At 44.5% G+C, this 24,430-nt stretch overlaps 7 protein-coding genes across 11 annotated transcripts; 4 read left to right on the plus strand and 3 right to left on the minus strand.

Annotated features, from left to right (window-relative positions):
* Positions 1 to 56: 56 nt before the first annotated feature.
* LOC108088023 (EH domain-containing protein 1) lies at positions 57 to 8,137 on the minus strand. Its single transcript, XM_017185647.2, has 4 exons — positions 7,943 to 8,137; positions 6,337 to 7,553; positions 1,087 to 1,260; positions 57 to 1,023 (listed from the first exon to the last, which is right to left on the minus strand). Exons 1-4 carry the CDS (start codon positions 7,969 to 7,971, stop codon positions 809 to 811), a joined length of 1,635 nt encoding a protein of 544 aa, XP_017041136.1. The 5' UTR covers positions 7,972 to 8,137; the 3' UTR covers positions 57 to 808.
* Positions 8,097 to 10,643, minus strand: LOC108088024 (ninjurin-1). Of its 4 annotated transcripts, none has more exons than XM_017185650.1 (3): positions 10,398 to 10,643; positions 9,416 to 9,592; positions 8,097 to 8,443 (listed from the first exon to the last, which is right to left on the minus strand). In XM_017185650.1, exons 1-3 carry the CDS (start codon positions 10,431 to 10,433, stop codon positions 8,243 to 8,245), a joined length of 414 nt encoding a protein of 137 aa, XP_017041139.1. In that variant the 5' UTR covers positions 10,434 to 10,643; the 3' UTR covers positions 8,097 to 8,242. The 4 variants fall into 4 exon arrangements, with proteins under 4 accessions (XP_017041139.1, XP_017041137.1, XP_017041140.1 ...); XM_017185648.1 differs by lacking the exon at positions 8,097 to 8,443 and adding an exon at positions 8,475 to 8,777; XM_017185651.1 differs by lacking the exons at positions 8,097 to 8,443; positions 10,398 to 10,643 and adding exons at positions 8,475 to 8,777; positions 9,666 to 9,705.
* Positions 10,644 to 11,198: 555 nt separating this feature from the next.
* Positions 11,199 to 11,797, plus strand: LOC108088052. Its single transcript, XM_017185688.1, has one exon. It carries the CDS (start codon positions 11,301 to 11,303, stop codon positions 11,706 to 11,708), a length of 408 nt encoding a protein of 135 aa, XP_017041177.1. The 5' UTR covers positions 11,199 to 11,300; the 3' UTR covers positions 11,709 to 11,797.
* A 30-nt stretch (positions 11,798 to 11,827) lies between these two features.
* LOC108088049 (actin-related protein 1) lies at positions 11,828 to 14,278 on the minus strand. Its single transcript, XM_017185686.2, has 6 exons — positions 14,148 to 14,278; positions 13,312 to 13,376; positions 13,079 to 13,253; positions 12,868 to 13,019; positions 12,262 to 12,808; positions 11,828 to 12,191 (listed from the first exon to the last, which is right to left on the minus strand). Exons 1-6 carry the CDS (start codon positions 14,193 to 14,195, stop codon positions 12,048 to 12,050), a joined length of 1,131 nt encoding a protein of 376 aa, XP_017041175.1. The 5' UTR covers positions 14,196 to 14,278; the 3' UTR covers positions 11,828 to 12,047.
* On the plus strand, positions 13,399 to 13,981 carry LOC108088050. Its single transcript, XM_017185687.2, has one exon. The coding sequence runs from the start codon at positions 13,469 to 13,471 to the stop codon at positions 13,898 to 13,900; it is 432 nt and encodes a 143-aa protein (XP_017041176.1). The 5' UTR covers positions 13,399 to 13,468; the 3' UTR covers positions 13,901 to 13,981.
* A 323-nt stretch (positions 14,279 to 14,601) lies between the features above and the next one.
* Positions 14,602 to 16,200, plus strand: LOC108088018 (suppressor of fused homolog). Its single transcript, XM_017185632.1, has one exon. It carries the CDS (start codon positions 14,627 to 14,629, stop codon positions 16,043 to 16,045), a length of 1,419 nt encoding a protein of 472 aa, XP_017041121.1. The 5' UTR covers positions 14,602 to 14,626; the 3' UTR covers positions 16,046 to 16,200.
* Positions 16,201 to 16,605: 405 nt separating this feature from the next.
* Positions 16,606 to 24,430, plus strand: LOC108088017 (monocarboxylate transporter 10). 2 transcript variants are annotated; one of them, XM_017185631.2, is made up of 6 exons: positions 16,711 to 16,888; positions 18,148 to 18,534; positions 22,046 to 22,410; positions 22,469 to 23,252; positions 23,372 to 23,482; positions 24,096 to 24,430. In XM_017185631.2, exons 2-6 carry the CDS (start codon positions 18,177 to 18,179, stop codon positions 24,128 to 24,130), a joined length of 1,653 nt encoding a protein of 550 aa, XP_017041120.1. In that variant the 5' UTR covers positions 16,711 to 16,888; positions 18,148 to 18,176; the 3' UTR covers positions 24,131 to 24,430. The 2 variants fall into 2 exon arrangements, with proteins under 2 accessions (XP_017041119.1, XP_017041120.1); XM_017185630.2 differs by lacking the exon at positions 24,096 to 24,430 and having other exon boundaries at positions 16,606 to 16,888; positions 23,372 to 23,997.

Raw genomic sequence — 24,430 nt, forward strand, 5'->3', positions numbered from 1 at the left:
TGTCATCCGCGGATGTTAATCCATTAACTTGAACCCAGAAAGAATAGCCAAACACCTCCAAAATTGTTCATTTTATTGTTTATACAATTTAAAATCAGTTTTCATTCCACATTTAATAATATTCAAAAATTCACTAATTACAAATTAGTCGAAGCACAGGCAATAATTTGCACTAACAAAAATTAAATTGCACAACATTTTTATTTCAATTCTTGTGGCCTCTAATATAAGAGCATTTTGAAAAGTTAATTAATATTGCAAAATAAATACAGGAAACACAGGTTCTCCAGTTGTAAATTTCAATATAACAAATATATTTACTGTGTAGTAAAAAACGTTCGGTTTGCAAATAAATGGCCCTTCAAGCTCAACATCGACATTAACCTAGATATTGTATACAGTTTAACTTCATGCTCTTTCATTGGCATTGAACAATTGTTTCTTCACATTTTCCTTAAGTCAACAACGACATTTGGGCGCTCAACACACACTCTCTTCTCTTATTCCACTAGGCTGGTTCCTCATCTCTACATTTACAATTGTTTATCCAAAAATATGCTATATTTTGTGTAAATTCTACGAATTTATGATTGATATCTCATATGGTGCAATGCTTGCATTGCCGCTTGTGTGTTTTAATACCCAGTTTAGCGCGTTCACAACGAGTATAGTACATATAAAAAGGCAGTCGCCTGCACTGTGGTTGAAAATAAATCAAATCGAACTTAGTGCATCGTAGGAGTTGGTCTCAATGTGACTTCTGTGTATGTGTTATTGGGTCGTGAGTTTGTGTGATCGAGTCTGTATATTACAGGGCACTATCATAGCGCTTCGACGGCGGAACTAAGTGCTCCGGCAGCACGGTGGGCAGCTCACAGCCTTCCAGCTTGACGTTGATTAAGTGCAAGGCCAGCGCGAACTCGTCGGAGTCCAGGAAGCCATCTCCATCGACATCCGACAGCTTCCAGATCTTGCTGAGTACCGAGTTGGGCAGTTTCGACTTGATGAGCTCCTGCTTGGCAGCTAAAATGGTAGATGGTGACTTAGTTTCCTCACAAAAGTTATCATAAACGCAAAGTTACTTACTTGCGCCGGATATTTTGCCATCGACGGGTCCCAGCCCGTTAAAGATGCCGTCAGTGCGCGGTTTGTCCTTCTTGCAGATCCAGTCGTGCTCTCCGTATCCAGCGTCGATGCCTTCGCCCTTCATGTAGCCGAAGGGTGAGACGTGGTCGTCGATGACTCCCTCGAAGGCACCACCTGTGGAAGATGGAAGAGAAAAGGTCAGTTCGGTACTTGATACTTTGTATGCGCCATAAATTTGCATTAATTAAGCATGTAATCTAAGTTGATCGGTGCGTTCGCCGTGCACAAACATTCAATTTGAGGCAATTAAAACCTTCAGATCGTTTTGGCTCCAATTGACGTCGCCGCCGTATCGTGACTAGGCCGGCTGACCGACTTAAGCATGTACTTTGCCGGCTACTTTAACAGGCAATTGTGGTGCATTCTGGGGGGCAATTGAGATAGGCGGTGCAGGTTGCCAAGTGCGATTTCAATTCACTTTTTGAAGTTGCTCAATTCGTTTGCGGCCTCTTGCTGTCGCTTCGGGCAATTGAAAAGGGCTCTTTGGGTGGTGTTCTTGGGGTGGCATATGCAAAACTCTGGTCTTTAAAACATATTATCAAAATTAAAATATCCTACATCTTTCTAAAATAGTAGTATTTCTATATGCAAATGTCTTTGACGTAGAAGGATATTGTTAAATAAAATTTTTGGAAAACAAATTTTTTTATGAATTTATTTTAGTTAAAATATAAAATTAAAAATGTTAACCTAAATTCGTCAGGGTGTAATCTTAGCATGTATTTTAGTCTAATGCAATAAATATTTGTTATATGACTTAAATCAGACATGGAAATCATTGTGATTTTTAGACCAAATACTTTCTATAATAAATTCATTGTTTTCAAGTCCAACAGAAATATAAGAGCAATAGCGAGTTTTTTTTTAAAGAATGGTCCACACTTTTGTTTCCTAAAACATAGTTATTTGTATCTACAGATGATTTCAACATATATCTTTTTATGGTTTATCATTTAGATATGCTATCCGTGATACGCAAATGATTTCAGAGAAAATAATATACATATATATTACCTCCACCGGAATTTGTTGTCATTACCAAATTGGTGACGCAATGTTTAATACTATTTTTATATTTACAGTAAGCACTTCTGCACAAGAACTATTTTTACCTATTAAAAACAAATAAGACCTACCCAAGATTTTGTATGTTTGAATAATAATGTTTTGGATTGATCTAACTTTTTGAGTTTACATTTGCGAATGTATTTATGCAGCGCAAAATAAAAACATAACTTTTCTGATTTGTGCATTTTATGAAACGATTCGTTTAAAATCACGGATATCGCCAAACCACTAATTTTCAAGGAGAACTACTGCAGATGCTTACGGCTGTTTCTGTTTCTGTCCCTGTCCCCGCCTCCGGTTCAATTGCCTCAGTTTCAATTTCAAGATCAGGATCAGGCTTAGGCTCTGGCTCAGACTCTGAGTCAACCTCCTGGCCTGCCTCAGGTTCGGGTTCAGGCGCTGGCTTTAAACCAGGTTCGGCTTCCTTGTCGTTCTCGACATTGCCCACCCGACTAGTGCAACTGCTGAACAGACGGAGCTGCTGCTGGCGCAGATTCTGTAGCCAGCGATCGAAGCGCTCCGCAAACTGCTGTCTCTGCGATGTGGGGGTCAGGGGATCTGGATCCTCGGACACATCGAAATCCTCGTCAGAATCCTCTTTGGGTATGCAAGAAAGAGAGAAAGAAGGTTGACAGAGGAGCAGCAGCATCTGGAGAGTGCGGGAGTGCGACTCGGACGTGGAAATCAAACCAAGGAAAATTAGTGGGCCAATGGCGAAAACGATAAGAACGGCGAAACGAAGAACATATTTCTGCAAGATCGTGTTAGATATGTGTACAACTATTTAGCGTCGAATTGCTAAACATGTGATGCCAGCACAAATTCAGATGTGCTGTGACGGTGAAGGAAGTGACTCAAGTTGGAGAACCTGACCAAGTGCGATTGAGGGCATTGTCCAGATAAAGCTGATACAAATGGAACATATTTTGAAGTGTCAATTGCATTAGCAAATCACCCGAAACTATAAAGACATCGCTGTACATGCACTTGTCGAGCTTACTCTATGTTCGAAATACCCAAGTCAATTATCCAAGACAATACAACGGAAATGCTATAAAATAAAACCAAACTGTGATGCGAACGCAACGAAAATAAAATCAGAGACACAGATACACACACACAGACAAAGACCCACCATGCACTAAATTAGAGCCCCGAGTTCTTGACTTTGATTTCGAGCTGTTTGATCGCGATTCACTTTATCAACGCATTCCGCCTCTCTTTCAGTTTCAGGGGTACGTCCACAAAAATTCCTCTTCCCTTGGCACTGGTGTAATAATAAACGAAAAGTTCATTCACTTGCCGCGTATTTGTTAGGTGCTATCGAATTTTACCAGCTACAGCAAGTTGGAGATTTAAGCGCCGACACAACGGATGACACATGCCGTGAAATAATGATCCCCATGACATCAGACGATCGTTTTCGGCAATCGTTTTATGCATAGATTTTCCCCAACACACTTTTACGAATCTGTGGAATGCTATAGCACAAGGTCATGTGAAATGCGCTAATAGTTGAATTAAAAAGCCACTCAAGTGGTCCACAAACCAAATGGCAAACTGAAAAGATCAGCCTCGGTCTCGGACAATGCTATTGTGGAATGGATTGCTTTTGCTCCCGAAACATATATCATAGTTAAAAGCTTTCTTCCTGCACTTAGTGCTAGTTCATATGAAAATCGCATTGCCCTCTGGGAATTCAGCGGCAGATTAGGCGGAGGATGAGCCACTTAGACGTGCCACACGCCCCAAGTCAGAATCCGAGAGGCACAAATTGATAAGCGACCTCAGGTTGGCAACGGCATCAAAAATATAAGACGACAACCGGTTCGCCTTTCAGATATGTTTCGCCCGAGGTGGGATGGGTTGTTCAGGGATCGGTTGGACTGGGCGTGGATGTTATTCTGGGATCCGAGTCTGGGCTTTGTTTGATCAGCTGGTCGCATGACAAATGCACCGGACAATCTTCTCAGTCAACCCAAGAGCGCTGTTGCTCTCTTAAAAGGCAGCAAATATTGGAATGCAAAGTTTTCATATTTGCTTTTCCCATTTTAAATTGCTTAGCCTATTAAGAGATAATTATTTTCGTGTTCCTTGTCTGGCGATTGGTTTGTGTACAGAATTAATCCAATCGCACGCTTTTCGGCTTTACTTTAATAGTGTTCGTTTAGGGAATGAAAGCATTTGTAAAAAATAATATGCTGATAATGAGTATTGGTAAATGGAAAGTCCATTTAGCAGCTAATGACGCAGCCTTTTGTTCGAACGATAAAAAGTTTTGCATTAAGAACGAGCGATTATATAATGAACAATAAAAATAGTAACTGGCTTTATATAAGTTGCTTGCATAAAGTCTAAAAACCTATGGTAACCCTCTTCAAAGCTGAAAATAATATGTAATTGGCTAATAAAGATTTTATAATTTTTGATAATTCCAAGTTTTACTGAGTGACTCTTGAAATTATACCTATTTATGCAATACTAAACTGAGAAAGGTTGAACATTTCCACCACATCGCCTGGCCAGTAGCTACAGTGGCATAGTTATTACTTAATTATAGTGTTTGCTTTGATGATAAACGAAATAAGTATATTTGCTGGTGGAAATTAGAGCACTGCTAATCATAGAAGACCAGACCGAACCGAGGCATTCGAGCTTTGAGTTCATTCTTAGTCCATTCAGGGAGACACATACTGACTTTTTTGTCTGATAAGATATTTGCTGATGGCACACCGACTTGGCCTTACATTGATTTTTATCTAATAGTTCGCTCCGAGGAATGACATCGCCTAGCAACGCGATAAGGGGGTTGACAAACAAGCCACTTTTGCTTGCCCCACTAACGAATGCACGGGGGAACTCGAACAGGTGTGCGGGAAAAGCTCCACGAAAGTGTAATTAGGCCTTGAACTCTGGGCCACGCACGAAGTTCAGAGGTCGCACGAAACCGGTCGTCTCGTCAGCTTGCATCAATTTCATTTGGCTTTCAATTAGAGTTTACTTTGCTCTAGACTACACAGCGATTGGCGCCTCTAGTCTCTGATTAACTACATTATGGCCCCCTTCTCTCCGTCTGATTCTCCCCTTTTAAACTGGATTGTTTTGCTGGGCGTTTTAACTCTGAATCGAGTGCGTGGTTCTCGTCATGGTTGCCTGGATGCCTCTGCTCCGGAGAGCCAGATCCGATTCAGCCACTAGGCACTCGAGTGTGAAATATTTATCATGCCCAACTGTACGCCTAGTTTGTGTTTTTGTTTTTTTTTTCGATGACTCATGCCCCAATTAGAACAAACCCAGTGGTTCAGCTATCGATATTTTCCAATGCTTACATCATAACAAAAAATCTTATCAGTACGAGGAGAAAACAGTCCGCCCGGTTTACTTCTTGCCATGACGAAAGCAATTCAATAAGTGGTGTCACATAAATAGTACAATTTTTGTGGGCCACGCCCTGCGACGGGCGCCCACTTCCAAGTACAAAGTAGTGGCTTATCAACCCAGTATTTGCAAAAGATACGAAAATACGTGGCTCTAGACGATATTTGCTTCCACCTCGATGTTTAGTTTTGCACAAAAAGTGCGTGTGTGTTGCCTAAGCGCTAAACTGACACCGACTTTTTTGCCTTATCAGGTTTTCGGCGCTTATCACTTTGTTTATATAGCTCAAATATGTTTCGTATATAGTATAGGGTTTATATATTTGTTGTCAAGGCATTGCATAATTCAGCGCCGAGTGAAAATAGGAAGCTGTGTGTTGAAAGCGAGCTTCGATCATAGGATCGCTCCTAGTGGCTTTCGTTTGCAGACTGTAATTGTATCCATTAAACACATTTGGCTGCGGTCTAGCTCTAGCCGTAACTGAATCTAAACCGCTGAGCAAAACTCGTTTTCTTCGCATTTTGGCTTTGCAAATATCTGGGTTAAGTGGGGAATTTTTCTCGGCGCGCATGCGCAATAATACAGTGCGATGGGAAAGCGAAAACGCCAGCGAAATGTTCGCGGAAAACCAAGAAATTTCTCAAATTATATTTGCCTTGTAAGTCAGAAGCCGGTTTCCCCCTTTTTGACAATCAGCAAGTGCAGCGTGACTAAGGCGACTAAGCGGTGCTCTTGGTGACTTACCCTTGACCACAGGCTCCGCGACGAGCGTCATCTCCTCCTGTGGGATCATCTCCATTAGCCGGGCAATGTCCTTGGCCAGCATGTTGTCCACGATGTCCAGAAGATGGGGCTTTAGCGAGTGGAACTTGGTGAAATCCTGGTGCTGCAGCACCTCCTGCATTTTCTTAATGTCGGGGAAGTCACCGGGCGAAATGGAGTGCTCGCGCTGAATGCGATCGTAAACCTGGCCGAGGTTCTTGATCAGATCCTTCTTTTTGCTCTCCTTGCCGAACACAGAGGGCATGTCCTTGCGCAGCTCGGCGATGATGAAGGCGTGCACTTTGGCCAGGCGGGCCCGTTTGATTAGATCGTTCAGCTTGCGCAGCGCAGCGTTGCGCGGCAGGGACTGCAGATCCCGGAACAAATCCTGCTCCTCGTCCTCGAACAGCCGCCGGTTGGCGTCGAAGCGCAGAGGCTGATCCCAGAACGATCCGATGTACACGCGCGCCACCTCTGGCGTCTGCAGCACCTTTCCCAGCGACCACATCAGTGCTCCGTACACCCGCATCAACTGCTGGTGGTCAATCATGTCCGCCTTGTTCAGGATGATCCTAATCTTGTCATCGTGGCCCTTCAGAGCTTCGATCGAGCGCCGGAACTCGTCGGAGATGTCCAGTTTGTGGGCGTCAAACAGCAGGATGATGCGGTCCACCCGTTCAGCGAACCACTCCAAAACTCCAGTGAAGTCATAGCCCCTATCGATGCGCTGCTTCTCACCGGACAGAATTCCGGGCGTGTCGACGATGGAGATGGCGTTCAGGACGGGCGAGGCAACGCTGCTGCACTGGAAGCGGTTAAGGAAGGCGTTGCCGTACTTGGACAGCGGCCGGAACTGCTTCTTGGGGTCCACAACCAGGGCGTTGCCCGGGATCACGCCCTCCTTGTCGTCGTACATCACGGCGATAAAGCGGTCCGTCGTCGGCTCCGGTCCGATCCGAATGCCCGGGAAGTCGCGCTCCAGCAGGTAGCGAATGAAGGTTGTCTTGCCCGTGGAGTACTGGCCCACCAGCAGGATCATCGGCTTGGCATCGAAGTCCGGATCCTCGAGCTTCGGCGAGTGGAAGTCATGGAACTGGTAGTGCTCCTCCAGGGGCAACAGCTTGCTCCGGTAGATCTTCTTAAGCTCGCCAATCACATTCTCCACCACCTCCTGGGTGTTCTTCTCGCGCTTCAGAAAGCTAAACATTTCGCAAGACGACAATTAGCAACCGGAATTGAAAGGGGAATCGGCCACGGACACGGATTCGGAATCGGAGTTGTGCTGGCGCGGGTGTTACGGTTCCGACCACTACGGCAGTTATGTGTGTCTACACTCGATTGTCGCGCTGCGCTGGGAAATGTGGCGAGAGAATGATTCACGCGCGTACGTATTATTTTTGGAATACAATTTTTTTTCGCTCTGGACCGATAGCGCACCAAGGCTGCAATCGGCGATGGCTCGCGCCTATCGCCTATCGATTCCAGCCTACGTGGCGTTATAGTTGGAATCGGTCTTTGGCCGCACTAATACCGCAACGGGCACATTGCCCTGGCAGGCGCGATTTAATCGATTTCGAATATTACTTACTTGTCTCCACCTGCATTTGGACGCGGCATTTTGAATGTCTAATATGTAGTAAAACCAATGGGGTGAACGTGAAATTTTAAAACTATAGGCCGCAGACTTAGTGCAGCAACAAGTTCTGATCTGGTTAATCTGAGATGCAAAATTAAAAACCAGCTTACAGTATCATTTTTATTTGGAACCTTTTTTTGATAAATTTTGATATGTACAGCGCTTCAAGTTAAGATAAATAAAACTCTAGGGCTACGTCGATCATAGATGCCAGAAATACTGATTGCTTTGTGGACATTCAGTTCCGAAAATTTAGGGCTTCAGAAGCTCCGTATCATCGCTGCTGTGAGGAACTGCAGGATCAATGCCGAAATTCATCTTCAAAATGTCGCAAAACACCGTGAGAAATATCAAAGCATCTATAAAGTGGTTGATGGTGAAGCCCACTCTTCGATCCTTGGGATTATGCATATTGATCAAAGACTGAATCACCAATAAAATTCCAGCCGTCACCTGTTGGCGAAGGTAAACGAAAACGCAATGCTTTAACATCAACACATTTATTTATTTCACTTTACAACTTAAGATTACAGTAGCCTTAAATTTAAATAGTTTGGTGTAAATCGTTGGTATTGTCTAAGTTCTATGGTGTTTTCTCATGCTGTTCGAGTAGTCTGAGTGGCTGCGACGAGTACTCTATGCCGAAACCGGATATAATAACGTTCACCACGGATATTACAAACACGACCACCAAAATGATATCGTTCAGGATCACCGCCGCTGTCTGATCCTTCTGCTTGTTTATGTCAAGACCTCCAATTACCACAAACAGAATGCCCACCAAAAGCTGTCGAAATGGATATGGAAAGCGTTAGAACCGTATGATAACGTCTTAAAATCTTTTCCACCCTCAGTTCACATTATTCAGAGTGTGGCCTTCTGGCGGGGGCAGTCGACTATCAAAGGCCGAGATAAAGAGATTTATCATCGTGGTCAAAAAAGCGAAACCCGTGCGCAAATGGTTAATAACATTAGCCGATTGGTTAAACTCTGGCTGGTGCAGCCGACAATCCCGCAGCAAACTTAGAGAAAGGCTCAGAACGCCCGACACAACCTACACAGAGAAAAAACATTACAATATCAGTTCTATATTGTTATTTAAATTTAATTTTGTATTGGGTTCGTGGCATAACTAAAAAATGAGTTTCCGCAAGAACCATTGTCAATTTTTCCAATAGAACAAATATTTCAATAAAACTTTAAAAATTGAACCAGTCTGATATTAACAAAAGCCACAATTTGCAAAAAAAATTAAACGTAGGATGATTATAAAACATCATAAAATTTATAATGTATTTATAACAATCCAGACGCAAAAGCTTTTTATTTTATATGATATAGAATTATTATTTTGTAATTGTTCTTTCTCTGTGCAGGACACGTAGAGAACCAGAATAAAGCAAAGGCCAAAAAGTTAATTCTTACCTGTAGAACTATAGACAGACTGATCAGAATCAGCATTAGCTTGTAGAATTGGTGTTGTTCGCCCACTTGTAGGATGTATTTTAGCTGGGAGGCATTGGCGGTCAGCAAAGCTATATCCAGCATGCCCTGGGCAATGGTCTTTTTGGTGGCATACCGATTAGCATTCATGGCTTTCATCTAGAAATATGAATATAAAAAAAATTATTAACATGCTGAGCTATCAGAATTTCTTAACGTGAAGAAATGATACATTATTTAAGAAAGCTTCCATCGTGCCGGTGCAATAGACAGTTTAAGAGTGAATGATTCTCGCAATTCGATTCGAAAGGTATTCTTTATCTTTTTGTCATTTATGTTAGATCTTGCGCTGATAAGAAAACAGAACTTCACTACTCAAGCTAATGAATAAATAGGCATAAAAAGCTTACATTGGGGGCAAGGGTTACACAAATGTTGCACAGAAAAAAAAAATATTTTGCAGAATATTTAAGCAACAAATTATATTAAAAAAAATGTATGTAATACCTGCCAAGCATTTTTTTTATCGGTATCTGCAATAAATCCAAAGTTAATACTAAGCAAAATATATCTAAAAGGATAATTGCTTTTATAGGGTGTGTTGCATTCCATCTAATTGTCATCACAATTAGAAAATCGATATGAGAACAAACAACTGGTGGGAATTGAAATGCCTTTTCGCATAGCTCGTCGGATTTTTAAGGTGCATAAGGCAAACGAGTCGGGTAAATATAATTTTTAAATTGCACGAACAGTCGGAACAAAGACAACAACAACAATTACATGGACTGGCAATTACGGATGGGATAGAAATGGGGATATGAATTCGGAATGGTGTTTGTCATTCGCACGAATAAATATATAATTCATGAACAGGGATATACGAGTATAGTGAAGATCAAGGTCAGTTTGTGTGCGGAATATGATATCACAGCACCTGAAGATGAAATATCTTCAAACTTACTTCATTTTCGTTTACCCGCTCCAACTCTGACGCCATTATAAATGTATCTTTGGTTTTGTTTTTTAATTTGAGCTTTGGTTTCAGTCACACACCACTGCACTTCGGATCAGTTTGCAAGCCAGATACAAAAGAAGAAATCAAAAACTTTTGACTTCAGTTGTTTCGGTTTTCATTGTCTTCTCAAATTGGCAAAACAATTGTTATAGTAGCGTTGTCGTGGAGACGGTTTGCTACACAACCAAACGATTAAACAACTGACGGCGAACTGAATTCAAAAATCCAGCCCAGAGAGAACTACAGCGAACGAGTCGGGCTTTCGAAACTCTTGACCATAAAAAGAGAGCGTTGCAATCTGAAAATATAGTAGTTTTTTCGAATATACAAATGACGAATGATGCGAGCTCAGTGGATTTTAAATTCATTGATTAAACACTTGGAAACGGAAGTAGAAGATTTAATGGATATGCCTAGTCTGTATAAAATGAGTATTATGCATAATTTAATACAACTGATTTCTTAAAGTTCGTCAAAGTATGTTTCATATTATTTAATCTCTCAATGAGTTAATGTGGAAACTTTCCCAAACATTTAAAAAGAACTTAAGAGCGTTGTTTGTATTAAAGCTATTTTTAAATCAGCGTCACAAATATACTCTCCCTTTTTTTTTTTTGTCATATTCTAGTATCACTTATGTTTTTTAAAACAATGGACAGCTAATAAATTTATTTGATAAATATTAATGGTGCCTTAAACGAATAAAATCAAATACACGTAGGCTTTGGATTACTTTCTTTTGGTTTCTATTCACAAAAAATGATTTTCAGATAGTTCAAGTTAGGAGTTGAAACGGAAGCATACACTTAAATAAAATTTTAAACCAAACATTTTTTGTGAGTCTTTATAATGGATTTTCCCATACCAGAAGCGCAATATTGGGACATTTCAAAGAAGTCCCAAAAAGATTGGCAGATGATTCGGAAATTTGTTCCTGAAGCCGTAGATCTGGCCACAATAAGCCGTGGAGAGATTTACAGGATTGACACTTTCTACTTGGAGTGCCAGAAGTACAGGGACCATTATCGCGATCCTTATGGAAAGGTACATTGTCCACCCTTCTTCCATTTGCACAAGGGAAAATGTGGAATCAAATTGGACCATACTTTGGCCAAGATGACGCAGGCGATCGCTGGAACTGTTGACCGTCAGCCAATAGTGTTTCCCCTGATTCCGAACAAGAGCATGTTTTTGGGTGGCAGCATTCCAATGGGGTCCGTTACCTCCAAAATTAGCGTCACTAGCTATGTCAGATGATGTTTGTACATATTTTATAGCAATATACATATGTACAAGCTCTATAATTTGCCAATTATATAAATATATAAAACGGTAATTGAAATATATATGTTACCAAATGTACTTATTACGTTGGATTGGGGAGTATTCCGAAAGTGTTTAATTAATTTTATTACTTTATTCTCTAGGCTGGGAAAGCAGTTTCAATAAATAGCATTTTAAATACTTTGCGCCCTTTATGCGTAAAACATACACATATTAATATGAATTTCTGGGGTACTTGATGTTAGCTGACACAAGGATTTGATATACATTTTAATAAGCCTTTTACAAATGGCGTTTAAGCTAGTAAACACACTAAAAAGTCTTTCTGTGCACGGCTTTCTGACCCTCCTCTTCGTATTCCCGCTTCGAGATCCACATCTTCTTGAAGGTATCAAGCGAGGCTAAAATCGATCCGCCCATCCACGTGGAGTAGAGTCGTTCCTGAGGCGCAGCAATCTGTTAAAAGATACACGTGATTGCGAACAACCGAATAAAGTAGGTAATAAAGAAATATAAAAATATTTACCCTGATCTTGAGATCCTTGGCCGAGTGCTTCTTGAGTTCGGAGAGCAGGCGGTCACCGAATCCCTTGAAAAGAGTGGATCCACCGGAGAGCACAATGTTCTGGTAGAGCATTTTCCTGAGATCCATATCCGACTTTTCGATCGAGTACATCAGAACGTCGTGTATGCCCTCGCACTCCTCGCCCAGCAGATCGGGCCGGAAGAGTACCTCCGGTGCCCTGAACCGAGCCGGTCCAATCTCGAAGGTCTTGCCGTCGGGCAGCTTGTAGGCGAACTTCTCGGTCTCCACCGTCTCCTCCTTTTGTGGATTGGTGGCCAGGTAGCAGACCTTCTCCTTGATGGAGCGCACAATCTCAAATTCGGCAGTCGACCGGAAGTTGAAGCCCTCCCGGCGAATGAGTGTCTTCAGGTAGCGTGTCACATCGCGCCCGGCGATATCCACGCGCATAATACTGTGAGGCATGGCGAATCCCTCGTAAATGGGGACTGCATGCGTCACACCGTCGCCGGAGTCAAGCACCACGCCAGTCACGCGTCCGGTGGCATAGCTGCAAATTTAAAGGGCATGTTAACGTGTAACGATGGTGGAGTTCCAGGGATTACATACAGACTGAGCACCGCTTGCATGGAGACAAAGAGCGCAGGTGCATTTATGCCTTCGAAGAAAAACTCGGCCGCCTTCTCGCGATTGCGTCGCGGATTTAGCGGGGCTTCGGTCAACAGAACGGGATGATCTTCCGTAAAGGTTGCCAGTTGTTCCTGATTATTAAGATTTACATTGGTGATTAGAGATTAAAACAGATTATTGGCAGCTTTACTTTGCTGTAAATGTAGCTCCATATCCGCTCCATGTCATTCCAGTCGGTGACAATGCCGTGCTCCATTGGATACCGAATGCTGAGCAGTCCACGGTGTTCCTCCGCCTTGGGTCCAACGAATATGTCGCCCTCCAGGGCTCCAGCCATCACCCGAACATGCTTGGGCCGGCCAATGCTAAAGAACGTACCATTAGTAAGGAATAGAATGAAGTTTAGTAGTATAGCAAACTTACTAATTGGGGAACCTGCATTTTGGAATGTGCTCGCCAGCAAAACCGGCTTTAATCACACCGGAGCCCTAAAAAAATCATGGGAAACTCATTTAGTTGGCTATGCAATAACATTACAATACAAATTATTGATTAAAGTAAGAAAATCAAAATTTCAAGCATGGAATCCTTCAGTGTACCGGAGGTAGACATGATGGAGGTGTCGAAAAACTCGCAATACGAAAGGGAGTCCATTCTGAAGTTCGCTCCTCCAGTAGGACTAACCAACATTAGCTACGGGAGCATGTACAAAGTGGACTCGTTCTACCTGGAGTGCCAGAAGTACCGGGATCAGTTCCGCGACCCGTACAACAAGCTGCTCCGCCCAAAGATGTTCCACACATACAGGGGAAAATGCGGCATTAAGATAGATCCAGAGTTGGAAAAGCTGAAGCGCCCAGCTGGCTCGCATGTGGAGCCAATTCCCGTGGTGTATCCAATTGAGTATGGAAAGAAGATGGACTTCGATAAAGGTTTCAAAATGACTGGAAGAAACAGCAGGGATTCGGCCATCGCCCGCAGGTATCCATGTGTGCGTGTTTTGGGCAGATAGATGGACGCTACGGAATCAAATCCATTAAAATCAGCAGTTTGCCTTTTCTTTACTTTAAAATAAACCATCTTTAGCCACTGCCGAGTTCTTGTTTTGCGGATTAGTCATGTTGGCCATTTGAAGACGGCTTGAAAGTTCGCTGACAAAGGGACGGGCGGTAGGTGATGTCACTATTTGATGGCTAAACGCTCAGAACTCGCCATCCTACCAAAATTTTCTGGATTTCTTGGCCCCCTTGTCCACTTACGTTATCTATGACGACGGGCTGGTTGACGACGACATCATAAGGCTCCATTTTGTGCGTTTATAAAATTTGCAAATTTTCTATTAAATAGTTGGTCAACAGGGTGACCGTAGGTGGTTCGCAGAAATAAACCTCAGCTAAAATATACCACGGCAAAACTTTTACAAAAATACTTTCCATCGAGGTTACTTACATTTTACAGGGTGTTCTGTGTTGTCTAAGTTTAAATTTTGTTGTAGTTTTTTTTAACAAAATAGCTAGGCTTTGTTCAATTTCTATTTACTAACATGTAAAGCGGGTTAAACGACATTAATCAATTTTAAGACAAAATGTAAATGGGCATTGTCATTATATTTTTTTATCTACACAACTTTAGCTTGGTGTCAAATAAAAGTATCTTTCTGTTGTGGTATATTTTTTTCTTGTTTTACTTTTTGCTTGTGGTAGAGTTGAACGACACACCCACGGTCACACTGATTACAATGGCCGAGGCGAATGTGGACAAAAAACCGGAGGTGAAGCCTCCTCCGGGCCTAAAGGCCATTATCGACCACTTGGTCCAGGTGTATCCTGAGCAACCCAACCCGTTGCAGGTGACCACGCTGATCAAGTACTGGTTGGGCGGCCAGGATCCGCTGGACTACATCAGCATGTACAACTATCCGGGTGATGCCGACAGGAACATTCCGCCGCACTGGCACTACATCAGCTTCGGATTGAGCGACCTGCATGGCGACGAGCGAGTCCACTTGCGCGAGGAGGGATCAACTCGCTCTGGGATGGGATTCGAGCTTACCTTTCGGCTGGCCAAAACGGAATCAGAATTAAAGCAGCAGATCGAGAACCCGGAGAAGCCGCAACGACCTCCCACCTGGCCAGCAAACCTGTTGCAGGCCATCGGGCGTTACTGCTTCCAGACAGGCAACGGCCTGTGCTTCGGGGACAACATCCCATGGCGCAAAAGCCTGGACGGCAGTACCACCTCCAAGCTACAGAGCCTTCTGGTCGCCCAGGATCCACAGTTGGGTTGCATCGAGACGCCGACCGGAACGGTAGACTTCTGTCAGATTGTGGGCGTCTTCGAGGACGAACTAGAGCAGGCTTCTCGTTGGAACGGACGCGGAGTGCTCAACTTCCTGCGACAGGATGTTCAAACTGGCGGAGATTGGCTAGTGACAAACATGGACCGCCCGATGAGCGTCTTTGAGCTGTTCCCCGAGACCCTTCTCAACTTGCAGGACGACCTGGAGAAGCAGGGCTCCGATCTGGCCGGCGTCAATGCGGAGTTCACATTCCGTGAACTTAAGCCTACCAAGGAAGTCAAGCAAGAGGTGGATTTTCAGGCGTTGAGCGAAAAGTGCGCCAACGAAGAGAACAATCGACCGTTGACTGAAACGCAAATGAAGCGCGAGGAGCCGAGCTTCCCGCAGTCCATGTCGATGAGCAGCAACTCGCTGCACAAGTCCTGTCCACTGGACTTTCAGCCACAAGCGCCCAATTGCATCTCTCTAGATGGAATTGAGATTACCCTGGCACCCGGTGTGGCCAAGTACCTCCTGCTGGCCATCAAGGATCGCATCCGACATGGGCGTCACTTCACGTTCAAGGCGCAGCACTTGGCACTTACGCTTGTGGCGGAAACCGTGACGGGGTCAGCGGTCACTGTCAGCGAACCCTATGGAGTGCTGGGTTATTGGATTCAGGTTCTGATCCCCGACGAACTGGTGCCGCGACTGATGGAGGACTTCCGCAGCGCGGGCCTCGACGAGAATTGCGAGCCGAAGGAAAGGTTGGAGCTGGAGTGGCCGGACAAGAACCTAAAACTTATCATTGACCAGCCGGAACCCGTGCTGCCCAACGTTTTACCCATGTCCCTCGATGCGGCTCCTCCAAAAATATGAAGCTGTCGGGCGGCTAGCTAGTATTATTATAAATTAATCGAATTGAATCTTCCACTAACAAGTAAGTTTTACATTTATACATCGCTCATCTAACACAATGCACGTGGCCTTTGCTCCGCGCCGGAGTTCAGTCAAAATATACAAAACCAAAACCACTCGAGGGGCTTTTGATCCGCGGATAAAAAGAGGAAGCGCCGGCGCCAGGAGCGAACAATTCGCCGGATGAATCAAGTTGGGGTCAGCTTGTTGAACACTTCCAAAGTGTCACTCGACTGAAAGATCTCCTTTGGTGGCTGCGGCGGATATGGCCAATTGCCGGTTGTGGAAGTCAACGCCACCACCTATGCCACCAATTGATAATACTGCGCAGTGGTCGAGCGAAGCGCTTCAGTTTCTAATTCTGGGAATTGATCAATTAGAGGATCATTCGGTTTCCCACTCTTGATCATGTGATTCAAATGGAACTGAAGCTGGAGGAGCTGCATCTTTATCTATCTGGCTGGGAAACCCTTAGCGTCCAGTTTGTTTTTGTGCCCATCTTCGCCGTTGCCTAGGTGAATTTTTGTTTACCGCAGAGAACGCAAAAGCGCTGCGGTTTCAGTTGCTCTGCTACTCTGATTAGGCGCCCCAAGTGAGCGAGCGAATTTTTGCAAAACAGCTCGTGGAAAATAATTCAGTTTTCTTCATTCCGCCGCCGACGACGCAAGCGCTCGGTTGTGTGCTCGCACGAGAGGTCTTCGTCACCCGTCGCCCACCATCGCTCCTCGATTCGCGCTCGAGTGCCGGATTCCCGGAGTCTTCAACTGAACATCGGCCGCCCTCGTCCGGAGTTCCGGCTTAAAAGTACGTACGGTAGAAGATCCCAGGAAAGTCTTCGGTTTCAGCCACCCGCCGGCAATTGCATAACGGCAAAGGCTGAGCCATCGACCGGTGACCTTCGATTTCGGCAGTGACCCCTCAGCGGGTTTGGGCTCGGTAGCAGGGCGACGTCGTCATCGAGCGGACACGTGCACCGCGTTGATAGCGCGGATAGCTTGTGTGTGATAGCCGCCAAGAACGAAAGCGGTTCGCAGTTCTTTTCGCCTTTTTTTGTGTTCTGGCGAGCGGCTCGCGTTACATTGAGTTTTCGCTATTGCGGTGCGGTTTTTTCGGCTGCCCCGGGCGGGAAAAAAGAAAACGTTTGCAGAACAGAGCGCTCCAATGAGCCGCAGAGTAGACCCACCTCGAGAACCCCTATCTGAAGTGCACTTGACAAGGGCATGCATATTCGAGAAATGCGACTAATTTCAGTTATCGCTTGTAATGCAATCTGTGTTCTGCGCAGCTCGAAAAATGCATTACAATGTTGCTGACCAGATATTAAGTAGGGAAATTGGAATCTAGCGTGTTCCCAAGACAACTTGTTGTTTGAAACTTGAACGTTCAATCGTTTGATATTAATTTGAACCTGATGACTAATGTAACCATAGACTGTTAGTGTTGTTGACTTTCTAAATAAGTGACTAATTAAAATTAAGTAATAAAGATTTTTTAGCGAAAAAATGTAGTAGGCAACTATTAAAGAAAGGTGTTATTTAATTTTCTTAGTAAGTTCTGGGACTGCAATTTTAAAACAATAAGATATTTTGTTTTGGTTTTTAAAATTTGTTTTTAAGACATTTTTATTAGTCCAGCGACTTTGACGTATATAAAGATAAAGACATAAGAAAACCCTGTAAAGGGGTTTCAAACCCTTGAACCATTCATGACGTCCATTTAGGTTTACTGCACTAACAACCATTCCTTAAAACTTATCTGTAGAAAAAGAGGGAGTTTGTCCCTTGGCGCTTTCACTTTGTTGCCCTTATCTCCCATTTAGTTGGTTTCTGGATTGGCGACAATGTACAATGCATTTTCATTTGCCGGAGGCGCAAACAGCGATAAACGTGCCCAAATATTTAGCTAGCCAATTCCGTCGGTCTGTGATTATTTTCCGGGATGGGGAAATGCAAGTGACGCTCGTATCATTTCGGGAGGTGGCAGTCAACAGCATATTTGGGTGCAATGTGGCTGACTGATTACGGATTTACTGATTCACATTCACACACTCCGTTTACTTACAGGCAGCACCCACATCAAATCCTAGCAGATCATGGCAGAGAATGAACCGCTGAATGACCAGCAGAACCAGGTGAATGGTCGCATCCTGCCCGCCAATGGACACAGTGCTCCGCTTACCAATGGCCAGGTGCACGTCAACGGAAAGGACTCGTTGAAGCACTCCTCTCCGATTCAGAATGGGAACGGGACACACATCGAGGCTCCCTGTTGTCGGGACATACACGGCAAGGAGCCTCCCGACGGCGGAGCCCGCGCCTGGTTGGTCATGGTGAGCGCCTTCCTCTGCAACGGCATCATCTTCGGGTTCATCAACACCTACGGCGTGATCTACTCACTGCTGACCGAGCGGCTCACAAAGCTTGGCGACCAGGAGGCCTCCAGCAAGGCGGGTGAGTTTGACATACATCTTCTCGCAAGAAAGCGACAGCAATTTGCCCATAATCCCTTTAGCCCGCGGCAACTGAATTCCGAATTTATGGGGTTGATTGTAATTATGCAGGCTGGCCAAATGAGATTAGATGGGAACTGGACAGTTGTTTTGCAGGCGACTATCTGTTTTTGCAACGGACCTGCTAGAGCTCATAAAACAAATCACATTTAGCGGCCTTTGATTGCTGCCTGGGGGGCCTCTGACTTTGATTCGAAAACTGCCTTGAAGTTGAACCAAAAAAAAGTACAATTAAGTTGCGGTTTTAAATATGCCCACGTATTGATAACATTCTGAAATCTGACTTGCATTTGAGTAGCATAGTATATGAATATTATACAATCAGCGTTTTAAATTGCCTTTAAACGCTTTTTCATTTATTTTTTCCGAATTTGTGTTTTGATTAATTTAGGAAATGGAAGCGAAACGTTGACGCACTTTAAGAATGAATTGCCAAAACGTTCAATACTACTTTCGGATGTTTTTTATTATTCAGATTTATTATTCAAATCTAACGGAGATTCGAACATGCCAACGCACATTGCCATTTCTCCTCGGGCTTTCGGGTTCAATAAAACATTGTAGTACGTAGTAGAAGTGACGATATAGGAATCCAACGTACCGACGTCAAGTGAATTAAATTGCTAAAAGTTGATTGGATCACAAAGCATTATTCAACAGCCGGCGAGTGCGAAGAGCGCGAAGACGTCGTCGTCTTTGGGGAAGATTCAGGAGTCGCGTAGAGTTGGAGCGGAAAACTCATTCCGATCGCCGGGGGATGCATTTTTGGCAGCCCATCATGACCACGAGATAAAGTCGCTCCAAACCAGACGAAGCTGCTTTTGTTGTGAATCCGATGCCGGTCAGAGTTCACTGCATTTACAGCGACCGTTTGTCAAGGTTTGCTGCCGGCCTGCATTACGCATACGCAACGTGGGTCGGCTTCGCATTGGGGGCACGGCCGGCGCTTTTAAGACGAGAACTGGCCGGAGAAACTGGCTACCAGTAGACAAAAGCCACTGGCAAAAGTGCACCCGCCACTGACCCAGTTACTTGGTCGGCCGACGCTGCCGGGGAAGCCGTTTAAGTGCTGCGCCCGACAGCGATCCTCCTCTCAGCCAGAGCTGCAGTTAGGGCTAAGGCTAGAGCTGCAGCTACAGCTACGGCTGCAGCTAGAGCTAGAGCTAAGACTGGCTGACAGTTCCGCAATATGATTAAAACCTGACGTAATCCGAACCCGAGCTCTGTGTGCCATATTTTCCACTGCTTTTAGCGCGGTGTCGATTCATCAATTAATTGTCAGCCTTTGTCAATTACACACCTCCGCTGGCACATCACAGCGACTTAGTGGAGCTTAGTAGGCGATGGCCCAGCGGTTCATCCGTGTGAATCGGAGGTCAAGATCACTCACTCAATCTGCTGGCAATCCTTAGCTTTTTCTCCTATGCAATCCCCCTGCACATTGCGTCAGATATTGCATGAGATCGCATCGGATTGCCATCTATGAATATGAGGCACACTAAAAATATTCCGATCTATTTTCGCCGCTTCTCAGACGAACGCCAGACGCCATGTAAATGGGCGTCAGTTCCCTTCCGTTCGGTTTTTATTTAGATTTTTTGGCAACCGGGTATGTGCGGGTATTATCTAATGGCTCTCTCTTCTCGAATCGCGAGTGGATTGCCATTGACTGGCTGCGAAGAGAGAAAATCGTCTGTGGCATTGACATTGACTGCCTGCCTGTGCCGAGATTGCGGCGAATCATTCTGCGCATGTGGGGAGAACTATGTACGTGCCATTCCTCGGCCCCATTTGCCATTTAGCCATGTCGCTGCGAATGGCCCATAAATATCCATGAGGCGTCCAGAGTGGGTCAAGTTCTATTTTGGGTTAATGCGCTGCAGTTTCGGCTTTTGTTATATATTTTCTGCATGAGGTTTTAATTTAATATGCGTTGTATTTAAGATATAAATGCATTCCTTAAATATGTACTGTATAAGTTTACTTTGTTGCGGGTATTCAAAGTTTATAAAACAAAAGACAAATAATTAAAAAACATTAAGAAAGGTCAGTTTATATAAAAGGAGTTACTTATTAAACCACTTTAGACTCGAAATTAGTAGTTTCTTGAATAAAAACTACATATTTATGACTATGACTATAAATAATTTAGATGTCTGTGAAAGTCAATTTAAAAAAAAAACTATAAAAATCTTCAGGTTAAAGTTCAAGGGAGGTTAGTTCCCCGGCTTTTATAAGCAATTATTATTAGTGCCATTCATTCAGGCACTTCAAAATGTAGATTGTGGCAATAAATTCGGACTGCCGACACGCGAGTTGAATCGAATGCTTATCTCTAGTTCCGGCGAACAATAATATTTGATAATCACAGCGATTAGTTCAATAAATCCGCTTATAGGGTGTAATAAAACTATAAATACATTGTGGAGTACAAGTGATCTCAATAGTTCCAAAGACATGATATTGATGTCTCCATCTCTCCATCCGGACTTTCATCCGCTACCTGCTTCGGTCCACTGTCCATGTCCCAGACAATGGACCAAAGTCGCTGGAGAAGATGCAGCTGCACATCTGCCATCGTCGTCGTTGGAGGAGGAGGAGATCTACTAAAGAGCCAGACCTTATCAGAGCATTAGATCATCTGCGCAGGCGGGGAACAAAGAATTAACCTGATTCTGTCAATCGAGCATCAATTTGAAGTGCCAAAGTAGAACAAGCGAAAGTGTTTACGCAATGCAAACAATTGGATTCCCATTCCCCAGAGTTCAGCGGAAAATTATTGACGTCGAAAATCGAATCTTCAAATGGCAAGCGACAAGATTTGTTTAGTCCTCTAGTCCCACCAACCGCCGACGGATCGGGTTTCCAGGTCGAACTCTTTGACTGAGTCGGCCATCCACTTGGAAGTTGCAATGAAACACCTGGGGCTGTAGCCAATTCCAGACATGGGTTATATCGCTTCACTTAACAATCAACCGCAAGTGCGTGAGATTCGATTTGTCAATTGAAATTGGTGTGAATCAACCGAGCATACAGTTGGTCAGCTTTTTTGTGAATGGGAATATTAACCGGGAATTAAAGTACAGAAAGCATTTATAAAGAATGTTGTTGATTCATGCAACCACCTATAATAAACATTCAAAATGTTTTACTGGTTTTGACAAGAAAACTAAATATTTCTTCAAGAGATTATAAGTCGCTGACATTGAATTGCAGACAGATACATATGTGTTTTGCTATTTGTTTTTGCTTAAGAATAAATAAATGAAATATTGCCACAAGAGAATTTAATTTGGGTCATTTAGCTGCATAAGCTGTTTTTTTAAAATACACAAACCTAAGAATTTTAATTCCTCTGTTTTCCTTGCTTTTTACAGATTATTTTTGTGTTCACGAGAGTTGTAATCTTGAAGAACATAAAATTTAATGATTGCTCCCCTCCTTCGTTTTAGCTCTCATTGGAGCCCTGGCCATCGGCACCACATTCCTCTTCTCCACAGTGGCTGGCTGCCTCACGGATAAGATTGGACTGCGGCTGACCACCTTCGCCGGCGGAGTCCTTTCCGCAGGAGGACTGCTGCTGTCCTCCTTCTGCACGGAGAACATCACGGCGCTGTACTTCACCTACGGGATCATGTTTGGGCTGGGAGCAGCCCTCGCCTATACACCCACCCTGGCCATCCTGGGCCACTACTTCAAGCGCTATCTGGGCAAGGTGAGCGGCTTCGTGACCGCCGGCTCCAGCGTTTTCACTGTGATACTGCCCCCCTTTCTGGACAAGCTCCTGGGCAGCTACGGATTGGAGGGAACCCTGAGGGTGAGCACTGATAATTCAAGTAATATAACACACTAATTGCTTTTATTGGCTTTTCCAGATAATGAGCCTCGTGTCCGCCTTCATAATCCTCTGCTCCTTCGTTTACAAGCCACTGCATCCGCCGCCGGAACCGCCTAAGAAAAAGCCTGGAAGGTCGCGCATCAATCTCTTCCTGCGCTCCATTATCAACGTGGAGATCTGGAAGCGGAAGCGCTTCGTCATCTGGGCTCTTTGCGTGCCCCTCGCCTTGTTTGGTTACTTTGTGCCCTACGTCCACATGATGCAGTTCGTGAAGACCACTTTCCCGGGCGAGGACGTCAACCTGCCGGTCATGTGCATCGGCATCACCTCCGGAATCGGACGGCTGATCTTCGGTGTCATTGCTGACATGCCGGGCGTGAATCGCATGTACCTGCAGCAGCTGTCGCTGGTGTCCATTGGCCTGGTCACTTTGCTGCTTCCCTTGACCAGTTCGTATGTGGTCCTCGTCTCGTTCACCCTGGTCATGGGTCTCTTCGACGGCTGCTTCATCTCGCTGCTGGGCCCGATTGCCTACGAGATCTGTGGACCGTCGGGTGCCACGCAGGCCATCGGTTTCCTGCTGGGCCTCAGCTCCATTCCGCTGACCGTGGGACCTCCAGTGGCGGGATTGATCTACGATAGCACGAACTCCTACACAGTTCCCCTAATCCTCGCTGGACTGCCGCCACTGCTCGGCTCCTCGCTGTTGTTCCTCATCAAGTGCGTTAAGGAGGAGGAGAACGGAGTCAGTGCGCCACGAGCGGTTGTTCTGGCCAACGGGGACATCGAGATTGCCAGCAATGGTCATTACCGATCGGGTGGTAAGTTTAAAGGCGTTTAATAAAGTATAGAGCATCTACAATTATGTTAAAAGCATTATAATAGAACAAATAATAGAATACAATGCTAAGTGATAATGCAAGGATTTGCTTTCTTGTAGGCACCAAGTCCAGCGCTCCGTTGATGGGTGCCAGTAATAGTAATGGTGTGAATGGAACCGGAGGAGCAGCCCCAACGATCCAAAGCAACGGACACGTGGACAGCGGAACTGGTGCGTACCCCGACTCACCTTGGCCTAGCCCCACTCGCATCTCAGACTCCGCCGCCTGCGACCATCCCAGTAGCTCGCTTCACACTAACCCGGGCGCTCAGCTGCCCAGCTGCTCGCACACCGCCCTGCTAAGCAGGAGCTCCAGCTCCAGCTCCAGCTGCAGCATGTCCATGCCCCTGGCTGACGACCCAAAGAGGCGTCGCTATAACTATTCCATCTACTAACACGCCTCACTGCCTTGTTAACTAGTTAATCGCTAGAGTTTCTCTGCTTCGCCTGCTGTTAGCCCTTTCTTGGGCACTTTTTGCTTTTTTGGTGTGTGGAAAGAGTTTGTATTCGAATAGCATGACTTAGACGCACCTCTGACCAGCCCACATCCCACGTCTCTAACTTCGCACCTGCATCCTGCACCCGTATTCCCATTCCCATGCCCATTGCCTTTAATTGCTTTTTAGATCGTAAGCCTCATCGACCGGGACCTGCTGTAAATAAATGCCAGCTTTTGTATTATATAATTGTAACGCTGAGTGTTTCGGAGTCTTTGCATGGGCAGGCTCGAATCGTTCGACCAGAAACCACAACCAACTCTATTATCCTGTGCATCTTTTTTTAGGGAAACTTGCCGTGCCCAATGGATCGACGGCGTAGAGACACAGTCGTCGCACTAACTCAAAATTCCACAAAACTTTCGAAAGCAATTGCAAAGTTCTGCCATTTTCAGCTGTAATCTCGTCGTCGGAGCCCGCAGCTTAGCCAGCGCAAAATCGAGGTGTTCATTCTTTGTAAAACCATAGCCATCGCACATGTTTCCACGCATATGCCCATTCACCGGATCGGTTCTCCTGTCCTCCATACGTGCATAATATACCTAGACTAAGGCGAAATCGCAAACCAAATAAAACTAATATTTTAATTTTTAATAAATAACAAAAAGAAGATAAATCGTGA

The sequence above is a fragment of the Drosophila ficusphila genome, unplaced genomic scaffold (genome assembly GCF_018152265.1).
Source record: "Drosophila ficusphila isolate 14025-0441.05 unplaced genomic scaffold, ASM1815226v1 contig_791, whole genome shotgun sequence".
Lineage (NCBI taxonomy): Eukaryota > Metazoa > Arthropoda > Insecta > Diptera > Drosophilidae > Drosophila > Drosophila ficusphila.